The following is a 19,172-nucleotide window of genomic DNA, read 5'->3' on the forward strand; positions in this document are numbered from 1 at the left end:
AATTCTTAGAGGTGAGTATAATAGTTTTATAAATATTTCACCATAATTAAAAAGTTAAAAAATTTTTAAAGATCCGTTTTTTTGTTTGTTTTCCTAAATTTACATTAGGGTTTTAAATAATACACATTTTATATTTGAGACTTTATTTGGTTTCTCTTCAGTGTAGATTTTGTTTAATTTGAACCAAGACTCAATTTTTCCACTGTTGAAAAATTTAAAAAAGTTTCTCTACTGGTATTTCTGATCAATTGATTCCCATAAATCCTTCTGCTGGCAAAGTCTTCTGTAGCTCAGCTCCCTCAAGTAGTCCATTCAGGTCCTCTTGGTGCTGCTCAATTCCATTTATTCCTTAGAAATGTCCTACTCTAGAATAATTTCATGGTTCTCATTCCAGATACAGAACTTCCTGGGAAGTAACAAAAACTACCACTTTTTTTCCATTCCAGGTGCTATGAAGAAAAAAAAGTGTCAGGGAAATGATAAAAATGATTGGTATTTCAGTTATTTTTCCACTCCTTTAGGGAAGAGCTTGACTGGCTTTCATTCCTCAACTAATAGAATTCTCACAAACCGTTTATCTAGGAGTCAAGAGGAGCCTAACCTTTAGTTTTCCTCTAACATTGGTTGCAAGAAGTGCCAACTGGTTTATGAAGCACTAAGAAGATCATGAAGGAATATCACAGTTAATAGGGTGTGGAGGTAGTTGCAGGCTAAGATCAAGCAACCTTGTAAAAGAGGCAGCTATAACTAAGGCAATACTAAAAAAAAAAGTTTTTCAGCCAAAACCGGTTTGGCTCAGTGGATAGAGCGTCGGCCTGTGGACTGAAGGGTCCCGGGTTCGATTCCGGTCAAGGGCATGTACCTTGGTTGCGGGCACATCTCCAGTAGGAGGTGTGCAGGAGGCAGCTGATCGATGTTTCTCTCTCATCGATGTTTCTAACTCTCTATCCCTCTCCCTTCCTCTCTGTAAAATATCAATAAAATATATTTTTAAAAAAAATTCTTAAAAAAAAAGTTTTTCAGCCAACAGTAGCACTATTAAGTCCAGCCAGTTACCCAGCAAAAATACTCAGCCTGCTATGGCAGTTGGGTGGTATCTCAAAATAAACTCCATGTATTTGCTTTCATTGCTTCCCACCTGTGCATTCATCATTTTCTCAAACCATGCTCAGGTGGGAGAAGGTGAAATCAAAGGGAAGACTCAGGGAACTTTTATGGGCTCCACAGCAAGAAATAACTATGGCTTCAAACTTCAACCAGTGAAAATCATCAGTGGCCCTTATTCACTATTCACCATTTTGTGCCTTGTTTTCTCTTCTTTCTTTCACAGGGTCTCTTCTTCCACTTCCCTAACCAACATCCTACTCATGCTATGAATCAAGTCTGCCAATGACATCAAAAGGCACTGCTAGCAGAACTTCATTTATTCAATTCAGTAAGTTCCAATCATATGTTCAGCTTTGGGACAGCGGATTAGGATCTCAATGCTAAAAGCATCATTGTCCACCGGTTCTAAGAGACTGGAAACAATGACTTTTGAAGAAAACTAAGTCCCAACCTGGCAGATACTAAGGAAATGGAAATGTTTTGAAACATATGCAAATGACTTAGGCAGATGCCTATAGTTATCACCTGTTTAATCTTTTCCTCACTCAAAAAGGATCAAGATCTATGCCTCAGAAGAGTGTAACACCATTCTATCTAAAAGCAAAATAGCATAGTGGCCTGGTTAGTGGTCTCTCATTTTCATTTCCACTTTAAACTTACCTCCAGATGAACACCCTAGAAAGAAGCTACCTCAAAAACCTTCAAATGATGCTCTGGTATATGCTCTATTAAACGCATTTCTCTTCATTTCCATTCAAAGCACATAGATCTACATGAACTTATTTTCTTTCTTTCCCTAAATGTAGCAGTTACATTTAGTAAAAATACTAAAAAATTTCACACACTAATCTCTCTGGCTTTTCAAGGCTATGCTTTTATGTTACCTCACTGATTTTCAACCTTTTTAATCTCACAGCACACATAACTAATCACTAAAATCCTACGGCACACCAAAAAAGTATTATATTTTTTGCTAACCTGACAAAAAAATTTCTCTGTCATGGAGAATGAATTTTGATTCACATTGGATGGCTATTGTGTTGGCTGTTGTCATCTTTTTATTTGACAATGTAAGGGAAAACAGGTCGGTGGCCCTGACTAAATAAATAGTCAGGTATTGCATGTTTTAAAATTCTTGCAGCACATTGGCTGAAAATCGGTGCCTTACCCTCTGCCCACTACCATCTGCTGGCAAATCCCTCAAGTTCTTTTATAATTTTCCTCAACCAAAAATCAACATCCATTTCCTTGGAATTTCTGCAGCATTCAGCTAAAGTCCTCCCTTTTCCTACCCTGTGTACTGATATTCATGAAATTGCCTGAGTACTTCTGCCAGATTCCTTGATTTAAAGACATTGTTCTATGAACATTGTAACACTGACTATACCTGGTAGACTTAAATAATTCCTTGTCTGGTATAGACTAGTACTATGAAACCACTAGTAATTAGAACACAACCAAAACGAAATACTCAGATTCCTTTGAATATGATTTAGTAAATATTTGTGGAATGCACATCTTAATCAGGTAATTCGGCCAGACACTGCAGGAAATACAAGATAAAAAGAAGGTTCCAATTCTACAGAAAGCACGCTGTCCTGAAAAAGGACAACAGGGAAACTAGATTACAGTCTAGGAGCTGCCAATGTAAGTTAATGTGACCCTCGCAAGTCACTTCTTAGCTCTCAATTTCTCTGTCATGGAGAACTAGAAATGTAACCTATTCCACATACCTCACAAGAAAAAACAATTGTGAGATGCACGGCCCAAAACGGGGTAACCTCAGGTCCGTTGATCCTGAACGGAACAAAAAGGCTTCCTTCTTGAGGCAGTGATGTACTAGGGACGAAAGCTCGGGTACGGCCAGCTGGGCCGGGAAGGCCGAGGACCCTGCGAGATTAGCGGGCGGCGACCTCTACCCCGCGGGGCTCCAGATAACTCGGCCGCAGGCCTCCTGAAGGGAATTTAGGAACCACCCCGACGCTCACCGCCTCACATAGCCAGGCCGCGAGACAGCGACACCCACGGGCCAAGCAGCGCGCAGGGTTCTTCTAGGCTCCACAACCTGGAGACTCTGTAGCATTAACTCTTCCGGGCACCAGGGCTGAACCCTACAGGAGGTAGGTTCCTTCCGCGAAGCCTGGAGCCCCTGCGCAGGCCGGCTGACTCAGCTCGGCGGCAGAGCCCGTCGGGAAGTGCACCACTTCCGCTTCCGGTAGGAGCGCGGGTTTCAGACACTTGGCGTAGAAAAGGCCCAGGTGGGCGAGGCGTCCGGTAAGTCCGTCGGCCCTGTCAGGCCTGTGACCTAGAATCCGCACATCTCGGGTCTCTGGAACCCCTTTGAGTGTCGAGAAGCCGATAGCTGCGGTCCTTGAGAAGCAGCCGGAAGTGCGGCGACGTGCGGTTCAGTCGGAGGATGAGGGAGCGGCCCTCACGAAACTCAGCTGTCTGAGGTAACTAAGAATCGATTCCCCTTCGGCGTCGGCTGCGGAGCCTCAGAGACCTGCCGGCCTCTGCTCGAGGCCACTGCAAGGTGGTTGGAGGCGAGACGCTATTTCTCGTAGCCCAGCGACGAGAGCCTGTCTCGGGCGAGGCCGGCCATCAGGCTCCGGAGGTCACTCTTTCTGCCCTTTGCGCAGATAACTCCGGGGCCCGCGGCGGCAGCACGCTCGTACGCTGCCCGCTTGCACAGTGCTCACGAATCCCGAATGCCCTCCAGAAATGTCTACGTTCCCGCCTCTGCTGGCGTGGGTTTTTTTGGGGTTTTTTTGGCCAGGGGCGGGTAGGGGAGAGCTTGGGGGCCATTACTGCTGATGTTAACCGCCAGAGAGCCGCAGTTCAGCCTAAGAGAGATCACTTTCTCCTGAGGCCAAAGTCCCCGGGCCTCCTGAGCCGGGGTGGACAGCGAGGAGCCGGCCATTCATTTGTGAATACCTTGGCAGCCTGTACAGAATCTTGGTGCCGGTTCTGCTGCATCACCTCTGGGAGAGGGAGGCTTATGAAACTCTCCATAGGCTCCTTAGAAGTCTAAAAGACGCTTGAAACGTAAAGTCAGCAGAAGGGTCAGCTTAATCATCACCAACTGCCATTCTCCCCCTTTTCATGACTTGGTATTTGGACATACATTTTGTAAAGAAAGGTCGGCTGTGATTTTTCCTAGTGGAAGTAAACAGACATTTTAAAATACAGGTATAAATCTTCTGCATAGTGCCCTTAATACGTCTTGCAAAGAAGTGCCAAAAAGAATGTTAAGCATCTCAGTTACTTAATTGGGGGATGCTTTCTGAGAAGAAAAGGCTACTTTTTCCCTAATTACTTTCCTTCTACTCCGGTCTCACTGTCTCAGTCTCCTGCCAGTATTCATGCAAGTAAAGGAGAGTCTCAAATGTTCCACGAAGTGAAGGCTTCAATCATCACAAGAGGATGGAGGGTCATAGAATAAAAGCAGAAGGCTAGGGTGATATATCAAAATTTAAGAGAAACTCAGAATGTTTTCATAATCTTTTTTTTTTTTTTACATGGCGAAGATATGATAGGAAGCACATCAATGAACTCTTTGGATAATCCCCAAACTCTGTGGAGTCCTTGGGTGCCAATTTTCTCACCCACCAGTTTGCACCGATTTATTATTTTCTTTTAAAGGCAAAGTCATCAATTGACATTTGTCTTTAATGAGCTGTCTTATAGATCAACTGAATAATATAAAGAAAAGGAGAGAAACCAAGGGCCTGCCAGGCAGTTGATTTTAAAGAGAAGGCAAGGCAGGATGTTTTCATTTTTCTCTCACAATAAGTAGCAAGTAGTAAAGTTCATGTGATTTTCTTATTGACCTGCTTTTTTTCTGTCCTCGGTGCCTTAGGAAGAAGATCCTTTTATTGATTTTATTCCAGACCAGACTGGGCCTTAGTTGTCAGAGGTGGTACTGGTGGTATGCCCACAGGAACAACTGTTCCAGCAGAACGATGATGGTAGATCTGAAAGTGGCTGAGTACCTGAACCCTCAGATCAGGGCTCTGTGGGAGACCAAGGGACCTGTGACAGAGAGCTCCTCTCAGAGTAAAAAATATACTGCACAAATGGACAGTCTCAGTCCTGAGAGCTTTCGCCAACACTTCCGGAATTTCCACTATCATGAAGCAGCTGGACCCCGTGTGGCTGTTGGCCAACTTCAGGAATTATGCCATCAATGGCTGAGGCCAGACATACACTCAAAAGAGGAGATCTTGGATCTGCTGGTGCTAGAACAGTTCCTGACCATTCTGCCCAGGGATACTCAGACCCAGATAAAGAAGCACCACCTACAGAGCATTGAAGAGGCTGTGGCCTTGGTAGACCACTTGCAGAGTGAATCTGGTCAAACGAAGAATGGGGTGAGAAGATTCCTGATTAACATACAGTGATATAGAATGAAAATGGATAAATGGGGTTAGGGGCAGTTAACTGAGAAGTAAGATGAATTAGATCAATGATCTGTTGTTTTAGGCCATCTAAGGCAGGATCTGAAACCACTGATCTGCAGCAATAGTCATTCCACAGGTTTTGGAGATTCTGGCAGAGACTTCCTTGGCCATAGAGAGAGTTGCATTTTTCCCTCTTTGGAGCCAGAATGTATTGAGAGTAATAAGCTTAGTCTGGCGTGGTGTAGGAGATGGGTCTTAAGTTTTAAGAAACAAAGGGCAACAAGAAATTGGAGAAGAAGGGGCAGATCAAAAAAAGGGAGAACATATAAAGATGAAAGGAAAGGATAGTAAAAAGAAAGAGAACCCCAAAAGTTAGTAGGGAAGACTGCAGAGGAAGAAAGGATAAATTTTAAAAAATGGAAACAAAGATTTAGAAATCCCAACAGAGTGACAGAGAAGAAAGACAGAGATAGTGTCCTTCCTACAATAGACAAGAGCCTCCACTGCCCTCCCTTAGTGGTTGGTCCTTGGCTCTGCTGGTGAGTGGGAATCCAGGGTATGCCCTTGGGCAGGTGGCAGCATATCAACTGGCTTCAGGCCTACTGTCAAGAATACAGGGCAGGGCATATGTTTGGTGTCAAGATCATCTGGAGAGAGGTTGGAGTCAGAATCATTCTTTCCCCTTTCTTCTCCATTTTATCCACATTCTCTGTAAAACCTTTCGTGGCCATGGAGAAAATCTGGTTGATAGGACAGTTAAATTTTTTAATCCTTTGAGGAAAGTATAAGACAAGAAATCCAGGAGGGATCTAAGTAAAGAGAGAGATGCTGTCAAGACATCATGAGAATAGGTGGCCTGCACAACCCCGCTAGTGGTTTGAGCTGGGCTTTATATAGAGAAGTGGAGACTACTCTGATGGAGGGCTGGCAGTAACCATATCTTTTTCCTTTTATCCTGACTTTCCCACATTTGTGGATAGTTTTTTTTTATTCCTCACCCAAGGATATTTTTCCATTGATTTTTTTTTAAGAGAGTGGAAGAGAGAGGGAAAGATAGAAATATTGACGTGAAAGAAACACATCGATTGGTTGCCTCCTGCACACCCCTGACCAGGGCCCGGAAAGAGCCTGCAACCAAGGTATGTGCCCTTGATCGTAATCAAATCTAAGACTCTTAGGTCTGCAGTCTGACGCTCTATCCACTGAGCCAGACCAGCTAGATAGCTCTTCGTGAAAAATTTGTGGCCCGTTATCTCTTTTGTTTTTTAAGGTTTTTTTAAAATATATATTTTTATTGATACCAGAGAGGAAAGGGGGAGGGAGAGTGAAGCATCAGTGATGTGAGAGAATCATTGATTGGCTCCCTCCTTCATGCCCCCTACTGGGGATCGAGCCCACAACCTGGGCACATTCCCTGACAGGGAATCAACCGTGACCTCCTAGTTCATAGGTCGATGCTCAACCACTGAGCCATGCCACCTAGCCCATTATCTCTTTAAGTCTTTTTGTCATTTCCTTTAGTGTCTCATACTTCCCACAATCTGGACTATATGCTTTCTCCCTCTTCCACAAGCCCCAAGCCTCAAGTAAGTTCTGGTAACATGGGTGGGAATTATTTCCAGGTTGCAGTCCATGTGCTGGGAAAGGAGGCAGTGCTCTTGGGAGAAACAGCAGAGACCTCAGGCTTCAAACTGAAGCCAGCAGAGTCCCAGCCAGTGGGCAGGTCCCAGGATGAAGAATTTTGGAATGAATATCAGGATCTACAACACCTGAGCAGGAATACTCATAAAGAAACTGAGCCTATGTGTGAGAGGGGTAAGGAGCTTCATGATAATTTCTTTCAGCTGGGAGCTGTGATCGTAATTTGTCCAGCCAGAACATTGTGGGCACTTTCTGGGTTCCCAGCTTTGTGGATGTGCAAATCTAGTCATGTTAGCAATTATGATTACCCCTACCCCCCTACTCCTTCCCCTCACAGATGGCCTTAGAATAGACCAGCTGTTGTGAAGGTGGGGATTGGCCTAAGGTACAGAAATATCCAAACCAGAGGACCCTGGTAATAACACCATGAACACTGTTCCTTAGAAAAGTGGAGGATTGGGCCACCCCATCCTTAAAACACAGAAGGAGTTGGGATCACAAATGGGCTGTCAGTGGCAGTATGTGAACTATAATTGTGTACCATGAAAATAAATAAATGATAAATAATACATCTCCTACTGTACACTGGAGTCCATGAGTATTTCATTTTCAAATCCGTTAAAATTTTCTTAACTCCTTAACTCGGAACTATTTATGTCATGGGAGAAAGTTAATGGTTTTTGTTTTATTAATTTCACTCGTGAAACTGGGCAACCTGTTCTGGGGGTTGATAGATACTTAGTTCTTACAATGATAAGGCCACTTCACACTTATAAAGGTTTCCCATCTACTGAAAGAATCAAGATTTTATTTTAGAAATGAGCACAAGATGTGCATAGAAGTGAGAGAAATTTCTGATGGCTCTTTTCCACCCATAGCTGTGCCTACTCACCAGATCCTAGACTTTCCTGAGCAGACAAACATCAAAGACTGGACAGTGGCACCTGAGCTCATCTTACCTGAGTCCCAGGTGAGCTGTGCTTTTGAGCTCTTCAGGGCTGCCTTTCCCTGCTGCCCATGACCCACACTGCCCAGCAGGTGCTTAGAGGCATTTAGCCCAGATGTTCTCCCTGGGTAATTGGACACCTCCCAGACTGTTTGCTGATCCCTTGCCTCCTTCCTTTCTGCCTTTTCACTTAAAAAAAAAAAAAAAATCATGTATTGTTTATTCCTTCAATGCCTGGCTTACCATGCAGTTTGTGGGCTGGATGTTAGGGTTGCTTCTGGAGTGGCCAGTACTGAGCTGAAGCCCATTCTCTTCTTTAGAGCTTATTGACATTTGAAGAAGTGGCCGTGTATTTTTCCCAGGAAGAATGGGAATTACTGGATATCAGTCAGAAGACTCTCTACAATGATGTAATGCAGGAAAACTATGAGACTGTCATCTCTCTAGGTAAAGATTCTTTCTGCCCTTTGTGTAGAAGTTGAGTAATCTAATGTTCTTAGCTTACTGGGAATGCACCCTGGTTCCAGTTGCTAGTTGGTTCTCAACTTGATGGTGTGGGCAGGGAAAAGTGTATCCAGATCATCTCAAGCTTTTTACAAAGTTCACATGCTCATTCCTTATCCTAAAATTCTCCACTCTCCCCTACTCTTCACTCTTGCTTACAAATCTGCTCTTTTATCTTTCCATTTCCATAAATGCCACCACCATTTAACCAATATTTCAGGCCAGAATACCTGGGTCATCCTTTAGTCCAAGCATGTCAAACTTGCAGCCAATAGGCTGCATGCCTCATTTATGGCATGCGGCCTATCAGCCGCAAGTTTGACATACTTGCTTTAGTCTGAACTTGCCATTCATACTCCACTACTCATGCATCACTAGTTCTCTTGGCTCCACCTTTGCATCATAGCCTGAGTCCAACCATGTCTCATTCTCTTGCCCTGTTAGCATTCTGGTCTAAGCCAGTGTCTTCTCTAACCAGTTTTGTAACTGATGCCCTGGCACCACTCTTACCTTCCCACGGTCTGTTTTCCACAAAGCAGTCAGAGTCTTTAAAAAACCTGATGAGATATGACAGTTCTCTGCTTCAAAATCTTACAATAACTTTTCACATTCAGAATAATATCTAAACTCCTTATGAGGTATGTAGGCCCCTCTAAGATCTAGCTGCTACTCACCTACCTGCCACTTGTACCCTGGCTCCGTCCACTTTAGCCACACCTGTCTTGCTGTTTCCTGAACTTGCTATGCTCATTTTTACCTTCCTACTTCCTTTACCTGACACATTGGACTCCTACTTTTTCAGACACCTAATTTTTGCCCAACTCAGAATAATTTAGGTAATATAAGGAAAAAATGAGACTTCTTTTTATTGACCAGTCATGAAAACTGAGGACAGTCAATTTGGGAACTGGTTGTAGGGCTGATAGCCACTTCTAGGTACCACATAACACTTGTAAAGGAGTCCCATCTCTATTGAAAGAATCAGATCTTGTGTATTTTAGAAATGTGCCCAGAATATTCATAGAAGCAAGAGAAATTTCCTATGGCTCTTTTCCATCCACAGCTGTGCCTACTCAACAGATCCTAGACTTCCCTGAGCAGACAAACACCAAAGACTGGACAGTGGCACCTGAGCTCATCTTACCTGAGTCCCAGGTGAGCTATGCTTTTGAGCTCTTTAGGGCTGCCTTTCCCTGCTGCCCATCACCCACACTGCCCAGCAGGTGCTCAGAGGCATGTTAGCCCAGATGTTCTCCCTAGGGAACTAGACACCTCCCAGACTGCTGATCCCTTGCCTCCTTCCTTTCTGCCTTCTCACTTAAAAAAATTAATTCCTTCAGTGCCTTGCCTACTATTAATTTCATGGGCCAGATGTTAGAGTTACTTCTGGAGTGGCTGGTACTGAGCTGAAGCCCATTCTCTTCTTTAGAGCTTATTGACATTTGAAGAGGTGGCCGTGTTTTTTTCCCAAGAAGAATGGGAATTACTGGATCCGGGTCAGAAGGCCCTATACAATGATGTAATGCAGGAAAACTATGAGACTGTCATCTCTCTAGGTAAATATTCTCCCCTTCCCTTTGTATAGAAGCTGAGTAATCTGTCATGTTCTCATCTTACTGTGAATACTCCCCTGAGGGACAGTCTGTTCCAGTAATTAATTGGTTCTCAACTTGATGTTGTTTGCAGAGAAAAGGTGTGTGTCCAGATCACCTGGGAGCTTTTTCCAAGTATACATTCCTTATCCTACATAGACTTCTGGGTCTCTTTCCCTTAAACCTGCTCTTCTCATAACTTGTTCATCTCAGTAAAGATCAACTTCGTTCACTCAGTAGCTCAGAGCAAGACACATAGTCATTCTTTCCCATTATCTTGTCATCATACTCCACTACTAATACATAACTATTCTCTTGGTTCCATCTTCACAGTATATCCTAAGTCCAACTGTGTCTCATCCTCTTGCCTTATTAGCATCCTGGTCTAAATCAGTATCATCTCAAACCAAGCCCATCTCAGTAGCTTTTTAACTGGCTGATGCTGCCAACACTCTTGCCCTCCAAAAGTCTATTTTCTATGCAGCAGCCAGAGTCTTTAAAATCTGAACAGATTATGATATTTTCCTGTTTCAAAATCTTATGATGACTTCTCACCATATTCAGAATAAAATTAAAACTTTTCCTTATCAAAGTTCTCAGGACCCTTCAAAATCTGGTGTCTCTTCTCTTTTCTGCCTTCATCTTCTACAACTTGTATTCCTTGTTCAGTTCTCTTTAGCCACACTGGTTTTCTTGGCAGCTGTTTGGTTTTTTGTTGTTGTTGTTTTTGTAATGTATTGATTTTAGAAAGAGAGAAGAGGGGAGAAAGGGAGATACCAGTTTGTTGTTCCACTTACTTATGCATTCATTGGTTGATTCTTGTATGTTCCCTGATTGGGGATCAAACCTGCAACCTTGGCGTATTGGGATGATGTTCTAACAACTGAGCTACCTGGCCAGGGCTTCTTGCTGTTTTTTTAAATAACCATGCTAATTTCTACTTTCCCCTTTCCTCTACTTTATATACTTTTCTGCTATATGACAAAACTTGCACCTTTTGTTCTGCTCAAATATCACTTTCTCAAAGAAGTCTTCCACATAGCCATATCTCAAATAGCTTCACAGAAACAGAATCTTTTCTTTCCTTCTTTTTTTTTTTGTTTTTTGTTTTTTGTTAATCCTCACCCAAGGATATTTTTCCATTGATTTTTAGGAAGAATGGAAGAGAGAGGGAAAGAAAGTGAAACATGGATGTGAGAGAAATATATCGATAGGTTGCCTCCAAACAGGGCCAGGGCCCGAGGAAATGGCAACCAAGGTACATGCCCTTGACTGGGATCGAACCCGGGATCCTTTGGTCTGCAGGCCAACGCTCTATCCACTGAGCCAAACCGGCTGGGGTAGAAATAGAATCTTAAATGCTCTCTTATCCTGCTTCGGTTTTTAAAAAAATATTTATCATTTCCTGCCCTGGCTGGTGTTTCTAAGTGGTTAGAGCGTCAGCTCATGCACTGAAAGGTCATGGGGTTGTTCCTGGCCCAGTCAGGGCTCATGTGGGAGTCAATGTTTCTCTCTCTATCACTCTCTCTTTCTTTCCTTCCACTATCTAAAAGCGACGTGAAAATACCCTTGGGTGAGGATTAAAAAAACACACGCAGAAACATTTATTACTTCTTGATATTTCCTTTTGTCCGTTTTTTTTGATGTTTGATTGCCTCCATTTCCCACTAGAAGATAAGTTCTATGAGATCAGGGGATTTTGGCTTATTCACCACTATATTCCTATTTCATAGAAAGTGTTTGGCATGCCATAGCCAGTTAATACATATTTGTTGAAATATTGAACGATGAATACTTCCCATCCTTGGAAATTTGTATGTAGAAAAAGTCCACTAAATGATGCTGATCTGTTTTGCCCAACTGGATATGAACCAGTGAGCTGCAGGAGTGTAGAAACCTTTCCTAGTTTAGTTTCTGGTGCTCAAGAGCGAAATAAAAGGCTACTATAATTATGGCAGGAATCACTTGTGCATATGATTCCTAACCCACTGACCTTCACATTGGCTCTGCTAGGCCTGGTCTTACTCAGGTGACTCTTAAAGAGTTAATATGACTCTGACATCTCTGGAGTTTTAGTCCATCTTGGTCAAGTGTGCAGTTATTGGTGGCAGAAGAGGGGAACATGCACAGAATTCCTATGACTATGTCCTTTTAATCGACCAAGCTAATCTCCACTTTGCATATCAACCTACAAATGCAGTGTAGTATAAAACTAATAGCTGATATGAGAGTCTAACCATTTAACCATTTGGGGATAACAAATTGTAAGTGTTCTTTACTCTTACTGAAATAATCTTGAATTAGTAAACCATTGTTAAGTTAGCGGTCCTTGACCTTAGTTTTTTCATTTCACAGCCATATTTGTGCTCCCCAAACCTAAAGTCATCTCCTGTCTAGAACAAGGGAAAGAGCCATGGGTTCAAGGATCCACAGAGATCATGGACAGTCCTGGAGAGCTGCCTATAGGTAAATACACTATGGGAAGAGGAGAAATGTGCCTTAATAGGAATCTTTACAAGGAATTAACATTTTAAGATTCTACTTATTACTACAAATCAGTGATCTTTGATTTTTTTCCCCTCTCTAATCCTGTGGTTTTCTTGCTCTGCCATTCAGTAGGTTGATTGTTATATTAATTCCAACAGGGTTAAAGCTCAAAAATGACACTGAAAATCATCAGCCTATATGTCCTTCTGACTTAGAAATACAAGCTCCTGGAGACATAATATCAAAAAAGGCCAGAGTGAAAGTTCCCCAGAAAACAGCAGTCAAAGAAAATCATGGTGATATACACAGGGTAAATATACACAGGCACCAAGACTTTACAGTGAAGAAAAGAAAGAAACTTTCAACCTGGAAACAAGAGCTGCTGAAACTTATGGATCGTCACAAGAAAGAACGTGCAGGAGAGAAGCCTTTTAAATGCCAGGAATGTGAGAAAAACTTCAGAGTTAGCTCTGACCTTATTAAGCACCAAAGAGTTCACACTGAAGAGAAACCATATAAATGCCCACAGTGTGATAAGAGGTTTAGATGGAGTTCAGATCTTAATAAGCACTTAACAACACACCAAGGGATAAAACCATATAAATGCTCATGGTGTGGGAAAAGCTTCAGTCAAAATACAAATCTACACACACACCAAAGAATTCACACTGGAGAGAAGCCCTTTACATGTCATGAATGTGGGAAAAAATTCAGTCAGAATTCCCACCTTATTAAACATCGGAGAACCCACACAGGTGAGCAACCTTATTCCTGTAACGTATGCAGAAGAAACTTCAGCAGGCGGTCAAGCCTTCTTAGGCACCAGAAACTCCACCAGTGAAGGGAAGATCATCCAGTATACTCAGTCTGAACAAATTTACCAAGAGGAGCTCAACTCTAAAGTTTATGAAAAAATAGAAAATTATGAAGCATGATTTTTCATCAGTGGAATATTGCACAGAAAGGAATTAAGTCCGACTCTGCATGGGATGAATTAAGGTTGTACTACTTACTGTGTTTACTTATAACCTATAGGGAATTCCATAGCAAGATTGGTGTTCTAGGAACATTCTAAAAATGGAAAAAACTGTTTTAGGATTGTACCTGCCAAAATATCAAATTCAGCTTCAGATAGCAGATGAAGCCATAAAATCAGTCTTCTGTGGTCATAGAGGTAAATAGTGTTGGTTTTTCATTGATCTGCCCAGCCACTCCTAAACACACGTGATAGAAACATTTGTAGCATGGTCTTCCAAAACAAAAAGCAATAATATGCTTGTTTAATTGCATACCATTGTCTTCAAGGTAGCAAGCTTAAAAATTTCATTAGTCTCATGGGATAGAAATGAATTCTAATGTAAAGTTTCCTAAGAACTTAATTGGATTTTCTTCCTCTCTCATCGTTGAACTTTGTGTGAATTTTTTCTCAAACTTTTTAGGAACTTTAGCCCTTGAATCATATTAGCACAAATTTTACTTTGATGAAATCATAATTTATTTCACCACTAGGGAATCTGCCAGATAACTAATAATGCACTATCTTATGCATCTCATTGGTGGTATTTGAAAAAAGGAAATCATTTCTAATGAGATTATATATAAACTAGTGGCCTGGTGCATGAAATTTGTGCACATTAAAAGGGGATTAATTAGAGGAAATATTTTAATATTGCTATTTGCCCTTTCTCTGTAATAGGAGTGTCAGAGATGAAAGAAAATTAGTAAATTGTGTATGAAAATCTTCCTCCTGTCAGAGTCTGGGGCGCACCACAGGACCCAGAGTCAAGTCCCCGCCCACCCACGTGCACCTCAAAATCGTGCGAGACCCAAACCCGGCCACGCCAGCCCTTTGAGCTAGATCCAGACCAGGCCTGTCCCACCCTTGTGAAGCCCCGCCAGGCGGGGGGCACAGCCTCAGGTCCCCTGGCCCAGCGCCTGGGCAAGGGGTTCAGTTTGAGGTCCCCCAGCCCAGGCCGGGTTGGGGCACATCTTGAGGTCCCCCATCAAGCCCCACTGCAGGGGGCGCAACCTGAGGTTCCCCAGCCCAGCACTGAGGCTGGGGGGGTGCACCTTGAGGTCCCCTGTCAAGCCCCGCCAGGCGGGGGGTGCGACCTCAGGTCCCCCGCCCTGGCGCCAGGGCAGGGGTTGCGACCTCAGGTCCCCTGGCCCGGTGCTGGGGTGGGGGGCGTGGCCTGAGGTCCCTCAGCCCAGCACTGAGGCAGAGGGGTGCACCTTTAGGTCCCCCGTCAAGCTCCGCCAGGCGGGGAGCACGGCCTCAGGTCCCCAGGCCCAGCGCCAGGGTGAGGGGGTGTGGCCTCAGGTCCCTTGGCCTGGCGCCAGGGTGGGGGGCGTGGCCTGAGGTTCCCTGTCAAGTCCTGCTGGGCGGGGGGTGCATCCTGAGGTCCCCTGTCAAGCCCCACGGCGGGGGCAGGGCGCACCCTCGTGTCCCTGCTGATTGCTCATTAAGGCTCCGCTGTGGGTGCAACCATCTTGTGTTACGGAAACCCCACCTCTGCTGTGGGCGCTGCCATCTTTGTGGCAGAGGATGGTCAATTTGCATATTCACTCTTTATTATATAGGATGGATTAGAATTTCTAGCCATGGAATAATATATTAGATGTAAAGAAAAATTTTCTGCAATAAAATAAACTAGATTGTTTCCTCATAATGTCAATAGGATAATATAGCCATAAAAATTAGCACTTTCCTGAGGCCTAAAAGAAATGGGAGTCCTGGGTTCGCTTCTCAGGATTTTGTTTTCTTTTTCATTTGGCCTTTGTTACTAAGAATCAGGAGAGATTCGTGTGTCTGGGAACTGGAACGTGCTGCAGGCATGATCCTGTGGTTTACTGTACATGGTGACCTAGGAATCCATTCAGCAGGGTACCAGGTTTCCAAAAGGATAGTTTTGGGAACTGATGCAGAGTGGTTGGCAAAAGTGAGCTAATCCACATCCATATTGGTTGTCTTACACTGTAAACTATTAGGCAGGGTCTACCTGTATCTGTTTTCTTCAGCATTTAACAGTAGTTTTTGGTTGATGCTTAATAGACTGCTGAAAACCTATAGGCAATAGATATTATAACTCACACTTTATCTATTTTTACCTTTGATTCAGATGTGTTTTTGTTAGAGCTTTTAGGTAGTATCAGGAAAGGGGTTAAATTATCTCTTCCAAATCTATTAGTTTATAAATGAGGAAGTTAAGGCACAAAGAGATACAGGGACTTGTTCAAGACCACATAGCTAGCGGGTCTTTGGGCTTTCACTTGGCTTCTTCAGTCAGGCCTGAAGGCAGGATTATCAGGACTTTGTATGTTATCCCTGTGGAACCAGCCTAGATAATATTGTATTATATCTATTTTAAGCTTATGAAACATTTTTGTTTCTTGATTGGTTATTGAAACACTCTTAAGTCTCCATTTTCTCTCTTCTTTTTAAAAAAATTTTAATGTTGCCAAAACCGGTTTGGCTCAGTGGATAGAGCGTCGGCCTGCGGACTGAGGGGTCCCGGGTTCGATTCCGGTCAAGGGCATGTGCCTTGGTTGCGGGCACATCCCCAGTGGGAGGTGTGCAGGAGGCAGCTGATCGATGTTTCTCTCTCATCGATGTTTCTAGCTCTCTATCCCTCTCCCTTCCTCTCTGTAAAATATCAATAAAATATGTTTAAAAAAAAATTTTAATGTTGACATAATTGCAGGTGTCCCCCTTTTCCCCACCATTTGCCCACCTCCACCCACCCCTGCCTCCCCCATCCCTCGGCCTTCACCAAACTTTGTCCACATCCATGGGGTATGTATATATGTTCTTTAGCTAATCCTTTCACCTTTATCCTGTCACCCCATCCCCCTCCCCTCAGGCACCAGCCAGTCTCCATTTTCTCTATGTATAGAAAAACACTCACCTCAGGGTTGATCTGGGGATTACAGGGATTGATGAAAGAAAAGCACCTACCAGCCTGGCCAACAGTAGATGTTTAATCAATGTGCATTTCTTTCCCCTTCTTCTGCTTCCCAGATATATTGGGTGGACTGACTACATTTAAGGAGTAGATGCATTGCAGCTTCTTTCAGGAGTTGAGCACTGGTTGTGGTAGTTATGCTGAATTAATTTGGTTTGTGGCTTTGGTGTTTTTTGTATGCATCACCTGAGCTTTGGTCTGGCTTCTTCAGTGGGAATTCTGTTCTTCCAAAAGTTGAACTACACCAAGTATTTTTTTTTTTTAATGATCGTTTTTTTAAAAAAATAAGGTTTTTTAATTGATCAGAGAGAGGAAGGGAGAGGGAGAGAGAGCTAGAAACATCAATGATGAAAATCATCAATTGGCCGAAACCGGTTTGGCTCAGTGGATAGAGCGTCGGCCTGCGGACTAAAAGGTCCCAGGTTCGATTCCGGTCAAGGGCATGTACCTTGGTTGCGGGCGTGTCCCCAGTAGGGGGTGTGCAGGAGGCAGCTGATCGATGTTTCTCTCTCATCGATGTTTCTAACTCTCTATCCCTCTCCTTCCTCTCTGTAAAAAATCAATAAATATATTTAAAAAAAAAAAAAAAAAAAAAGAAAATCATCAATTGGCTGCCTCCTACATGCCCCCTACTGGGGATTGAGGCTACAACCCAGGCATGCGCCCTGACCAGGAATTGAACCATAACCTCCTGGTTCATAGGTTCACACTTATCCACTGAGCTACACTGGCCAGGCCACCAAGAATTATTTCTTAAGCATGGCCAGCTCTGAAACTTTAGTCTGAATAGCTCTTACCCAACACCCTCAGCTTTAGACCCCTGGGACTCTTACCTCTTCTCCAAAGATACATGTGAATTTCTTGTTGGTAGTACATTCATTCATTTACTTAATTTACTGATGGCCTATTATGTACCTAGGCACTGTTCTAGACGAAGGATATAATAGTGAACAAGAGAAAAAAAAATGCATACCCACATGGAGCTTGTATTCTAGTGAACAGTAAAAAAGGAGAAAGGTTATGCTTTTCTCCTTGTAGTTAGACAAGGTCATTAGGTCATTTTTGTTCAATGGGTTGCTAGCAGAAGCCTCACTTCTGGGCTGAAGCATTTATTTGTTGGTACAAGACTCTCTAGTGCTCTCCTTTCTTACTCAATCATGGAAGCGCATATAGAGAGAGGTACCATGAGATCAAACCAGTCTAGAATGCTGAGTCCCTTACATGGTGGATCAGCTGTTCTGTGAGTCCCCCAGGCCTATAATGGGCTTTGTGGGAACAAGAAATAAACGTTTGTGTTTAACCACTGAGATGTTGTGTGCTGTGTGTTTCTGTTGTGTTTTAATAGAGGTGGCTCTTATATTAGAGTTTTGAAATTTTTGGTTTTTCATTCCACTTGGCCTTTGGCCCTCAGGAAAGATCTAGCTTCCTCTAGGTGGATGCTCCACTAAACTGATGTAACACTGATGGGAACACTTAGGAACTTACAAGACTATAGGTAAAAATAAAAATATAAATAAAACAACAACAAAAAGGACTATATAAGATATTAAAAAAAGACTCATTGCTTATCAGGGCACATATCCTAGGAGGTCAGTTTAAGTGGACAAGGCAATCTTCTCCCTCTGGCCTCATTCCTCTTTCCTTGTTCTTTGTTCCTTTGTACACCACTATTCCATGTGCACAACATGTGCTTCTTTTGATCAGTGAGGTAGGAAGAAGATAGGGGTTGCCTTTCATTCCTCATGTGAGTACAGATTTCAAGGAATGATTTGGTAACTACCCCTGTGGAACCTTCTGTGAGTTGTGCCTCAACAAAAAACACGGGGCATATGGCAAATCCTACACTCCTATTGGTGTATAAATGAGGTGGTTGCTCTTTCTGGGCTAAGGGGTGACAGTTGGGAAGAAGCTTGAGTAGGAAAGCAGGAGTAGGACACCAATTGGGGAGTGAGAAGTCTCTGGTGGGAATGTCCTAGCTTAGCCAATAGACAGCAACACAGTGTCTCAACTCCTTATGCTTGGAATTTGGGGTGGACATGTGGAAATTGTTAAAGGAACTTCTATAGCCTTGTCACTGGGATAAGAGCAGATAACTAAGAAAACATCCTAAATACAGAATCTATTGCTCTGGCTGGGTAGCTCAGTTGGTTAGAGCAGTGGTCGGCAAACGGCGGCTCGCGAGCCACATGCGGCTTGAGAGCCGCGCTTTGCCGATCTGTTGACTAATGAGTTTGCCGACCACTGGGTTGTTAGAGCATTGTCTTAATATGCCAAAGTTACAGGTTTGATCCTCAGGGCACATACAAGAAACAACTAAAGGATGTATGAATAAGTAGAACAATTCTCACTTGCTCTCTCCTCCCTCTAAAATCAATAAATAAAATATTGAGGCTTGTTTTAAAAATGAAATCTGAGACATGACCCTATATTCAGTTTCCAATATTAGTATTAAAGTTCTCACAATTCTCACAAATATATCCTCCATACCCAGATTTCTAAGACAAACCAGAAGGTGCTTTAGTTTGTTCAGATA

At 43.0% G+C, this 19,172-nt stretch overlaps 2 protein-coding genes across 6 annotated transcripts in view; both read left to right on the forward strand.

Annotated features, from left to right (window-relative positions):
- ZNF263 (zinc finger protein 263) overlaps nt 1-1,864 on the forward strand; it is a 23,707-nt gene extending 21,843 nt beyond the window's left edge. Inside the window, exon 6 of the mRNA XM_080681294.1 lies at nt 1,331-1,864. Within this exon, the coding sequence (XP_080537420.1) occupies nt 1,331-1,353 (23 nt within the window). The 3' untranslated portion in view covers nt 1,354-1,864. The remainder of the gene's footprint in view (nt 1-1,330) is intronic.
- On the forward strand, nt 1,156-18,159 carry LOC308254834 (zinc finger protein 75D-like). Of its 5 annotated transcripts, none has more exons than XM_080681296.1 (9): nt 1,156-1,435; nt 4,967-5,477; nt 7,130-7,322; nt 8,027-8,118; nt 8,415-8,541; nt 9,662-9,753; nt 10,028-10,154; nt 12,546-12,656; nt 12,836-18,159. In XM_080681296.1, exons 2-9 carry the CDS (start codon nt 5,070-5,072, stop codon nt 13,516-13,518), a joined length of 1,833 nt encoding a protein of 610 aa, XP_080537422.1. In that variant the 5' UTR covers nt 1,156-1,435; nt 4,967-5,069; the 3' UTR covers nt 13,519-18,159. The 5 variants fall into 5 exon arrangements, 4 of the variants coding, with proteins under 4 accessions (XP_080537422.1, XP_080537421.1, XP_080537423.1 ...); XM_080681295.1 differs by lacking the exon at nt 1,156-1,435 and adding an exon at nt 3,325-3,560; XR_013961252.1 differs by lacking the exons at nt 1,156-1,435; nt 10,028-10,154 and adding an exon at nt 3,325-3,560 and having other exon boundaries at nt 12,836-12,970.
- The last annotated feature ends 1,013 nt before the right edge of the window (nt 18,160-19,172 follow it).

Source organism: Plecotus auritus (genome assembly GCF_963455305.1).
Source record: "Plecotus auritus genome assembly, chromosome: 7".
Taxonomy (NCBI): Eukaryota; Metazoa; Chordata; class Mammalia; order Chiroptera; family Vespertilionidae; genus Plecotus; species Plecotus auritus.

What these genes read in the sequence shown, in the direction of transcription:
- LOC308254834 (XM_080681296.1), top strand. Translation starts at nt 5,070, where the DNA reads ATGATGGTAGATCTGAAAGTGGCTGAGTACCTGAACCCTCAGATCAGG. An exon ending in CTGGTCAAACGAAGAATGGG is followed by an intron (nt 5,478 to 7,129) that starts GTGAGAAGATTC and finishes AATTATTTCCAG; the next exon opens with GTTGCAGTCCATGTGCTGGG. An exon ending in TCCTGGAGAGCTGCCTATAG is followed by an intron (nt 12,657 to 12,835) that starts GTAAATACACTA and finishes TAATTCCAACAG; the next exon opens with GGTTAAAGCTCAAAAATGAC.